Genomic DNA, 3,336 nt, shown 5'->3' with positions numbered 1-3,336 from the left:
TTGTATACAAAATTATATCCCACATACTCAATTCTGACATTCCCATGACGTATATACTTGTATCACACAGCGACGAGGTCACATGTACAAGCTGCTGGTGTGTCTGAGTCCGTTCCTTTGGGGGGGCTTCGTGTCTATCAGCCGCACGCGCGACTACTACCACGACTTCGATGACATCGCCGTGGGTGCGATCATAGGCACTGTCATTGCGTCTCTATGTTACTTTCTCAATTACCCTGGGTTGTCATCGCGCAAGAGTGAGAGTCCCGTGAATAGAGCGGATGGTATAAACTCGTTCAGTAGGTGTAGGGGAGATGATGTTGAACGCGCGTACGAGACTATAGGGTCTCATGATGCTGACGATGTCTAACTTGTCTGCGTGCAGGATGCATACACATAGCTGTAAGGTTTACACGCGTGTGTATGCATCTACTTAGTCTAGATGCCGAATACGATGGATACATCTGTGTATTGGTATGCATGTATGTATCTTCGTGTGCACAGAAAAATAAGTACACCAAATCCATGTACAGAACAAGTCACGCATATGCACATCAGGATGTGTGTGCCAGGTTCTGAAAATGCCAAAATCGAATTAGGATTTTTTTTTTGCAACGGGGATATCTGGTCCGAATTATGCGACGGCACATTGGCAATAGTGTAGAAGCTTAAGGCGCCAGCGGAATGCGAAAGTGTAAAAACTATCTTGTGATAAATAGACCCAGGATTAACTGTGGCTGGTTTACGGCTATGTAACACCCGGGATAGAATGCTGATGATTCGTTTAGTTTAGTGCTAGTTGTGGAATAGAAATTTGGACACAAATTTGGAATGGGATTAAGAACACGTATGTAGGTGGCAGGGCTTCTAGCTGTTCCCCTGCGCGAAGAATTTGGAACTAATTCAAGCGCAAAATGTGGTGTAGAGATGAGGAGTCCAGCTTGTATTGGAATAAAGACTCCATGGGCATATATGTAGATGGGCGGGCCTCAGGTTTACGTCCGAGAACCAAGTTTTTTTTTGAAGTTTGATCTTATGTCAAAGATATGGCAAACGAACGGAGACGTGTGGGTTCGTTACGTCTGTGTTATCGTTGAAGTATGTCGTTGAGTGAACTTGCTTCTACCACGCACAACTGGCCTCTATTGCGCAACATCAACCTGAGGGAGTCTGTACGGTATATAAGGCTAATACACTCACAGATTGTACATTCAACTAGTCTATATAAGGCTAATACACACACAGGTTGTATATTCAACTAGTCTGTACGGTATATAAGGCTAATAAGTCGCACGTAGTTTGAATATTCAATTCAAGATTCATGCCATTCCTGGATAAAAACCATGTTTACCTCACACGATAAAAACCATGTTTACCTCACACAACGGACCAGCCGGATCCAATCTCAACGCGTTTCTACCTTTTTAGTTTATTTATTTGGATTGGAATATCGCGTCATTCATATGCTATCCAGGTATATCTCAGCACAAGGTTTTACTTGCGATTCTAGAATGTGGTCCCATCTCATAACATATCGTAATGTTCTGGCTAATTGATTGTGACCAAACGCTTGACGATCTACAAGGGCAAGATGGAACGCAACGATAACCTAGGTATTCAGTTTGTCCGAGTTTGTGGTGTATATGAAGATATGGGAATCCAATTATTGACATACTTGCCGCTGCACCTTCGCGCAGAGGCCGTCTGCGCCACTTGTATGCTCTGCGGCGGTGCTCACCACGCAATGAATATTACTCACAAATTTGACCGATCTAATCCAAACTCGAGATTGTATTCATATTTTTAGGTACATTTATTGAGGTAAAAAACCGAATTATTCACATGCAAAAAAAAAGAGGATTTGATCTCGTACTTATATTTATATGTTTTAGGTCCATTTCGAGGGTAGCCATCGGACTAATCCACATACATCGATTCATACCTTAAGCTTTATACATTCGTTAATAACTTGCTTTATACATCCATTAATATCTAAAGCTTTATACATCCATTAATACCTGAAGCTTTATACATCCATTAATATCTTATGCTTCATACATCCATTTATAACTAAAGCTGCATACATCCTATAATAACTTAAGCTTTATACATCCATTAACAACTTAAGCTTCATACATCCATTAATAACTTAAGCTTTATACATCCATTAATATCTCAGCGCATGCCTTCTTTGCGCTTCTTATAGGCTCTGCGGATGCGTTCATGGCCCGCCTCCGTAACAAAGAATTGATTGTTGGCGGTATTCGCCCATATTAAGACATCTGAGGCAATTTTTTTTATGGGGTGGGGGTGAGAAAACAGATTAGCGGGTGAGTACACCAATAAACACGTGCGCGTACAAGCTTATTACCCTTTTCATTTCTTCTCCGATATTTGCCTGTAGATGCAAATCTGTGCCATATTCAGGCGTGTGTGTGCGTGTGTGTGCGCGCGCGCGTGTGTGTGTGGGTGGGGGGGGTGAGGTAGGCACCAGACATGCATGTACTTGTAGCGATATCTCATGTTTGCGGTCTATACTATACAAGCACATCAATGGCATTTTATGACAGAGAAGGGGGCAATTAAGGGGGCAACACGAAAACGTTGAGGAGATTTTCTACACCGACAAAGGCACGTGCGCATATCGGGTGCTGCCAAGGGTAATACAGCCCAACAGAACTAATGCTCACACAAACAGTACCCCAATAAACAGATGAACCGAATCTTTCTAGTGGAGTTTGCACACAATCGAATGCACGCACACTCACGCACAGAATCGCATACGCACACAGCCTCATCATCACACACACGCAATGGCATACACACTCAGACTCATCACTACAAGCACACTGGCCACCACACGCGCGTACGATTCAGCACGAGTCTAGACAGCCCCCCCCCACCCTTAAAAACAAATTTGTATCAGAACATTGATGTGAACATACACATAAAGCACACCTACTCATGCGAACAGATACACACTCACACTCATACTATCTTGTGAACGTGCCCACAAGCACGCACTCACAAACAAACGCAAGTGCACATCCATACCGAAATCGATCGCAGCCTTGTGTACAAACTTCGCATCCTCCTCGTTGGGGAAATCTTGATACAGATAGCCTTCGTTAAACACCAGCCTGTCACGCTCCTTCTCCCACATCATGATCTGATCCGTCACATTCACTGGGATAACGGGCGTCAGTGTACGCATCTGGGGGTGTGCGTGGGTTTGTATGTAGCCCACAATCTGGTTACCGGCGATTCCTGGAGTGGTGTTGAATGGGTGTAATGGTACGTGTGAAGATAGGTGCATACACACATATATAAAAGCAA

General features: G+C 43.6%; 2 protein-coding genes across 2 annotated transcripts in view; one reads left to right on the top strand and one right to left on the bottom strand.

Moving 5' to 3' along the window:
• Positions 1–62: 62 nt before the first annotated feature.
• Positions 63–969, top strand: SARC_12643 (hypothetical protein; the record flags this gene model as incomplete). The annotated part of the gene is made up of 1 exon (XM_014293246.1): positions 63–969. A coding segment is annotated over one exon (308 nt), but the record flags the coding sequence as incomplete, so codon positions are not given.
• A 960-nt stretch (positions 970–1,929) lies between these two features.
• The window catches only part of SARC_12642 (hypothetical protein), a gene marked incomplete at its 5' end in the record, with an annotated part of 3,806 nt that continues 2,399 nt past the window's right edge, over positions 1,930–3,336 (bottom strand). Inside the window, 2 exons of the mRNA XM_014293245.1 lie at positions 1,930–2,282; positions 3,055–3,267. Coding sequence (XP_014148720.1) covers positions 2,176–2,282; positions 3,055–3,267 — 320 coding nt within the window. The remainder of the gene's footprint in view (positions 2,283–3,054; positions 3,268–3,336) is intronic.

Source organism: Sphaeroforma arctica (assembly GCF_001186125.1).
Source record: "Sphaeroforma arctica JP610 unplaced genomic scaffold supercont1.2463, whole genome shotgun sequence".
Classification (NCBI taxonomy): Eukaryota; class Ichthyosporea; order Ichthyophonida; genus Sphaeroforma; species Sphaeroforma arctica.
The sequence above is the reverse complement of the archived record's forward strand: the minus strand, read 5'-3'. Positions and strand labels throughout refer to the sequence as shown.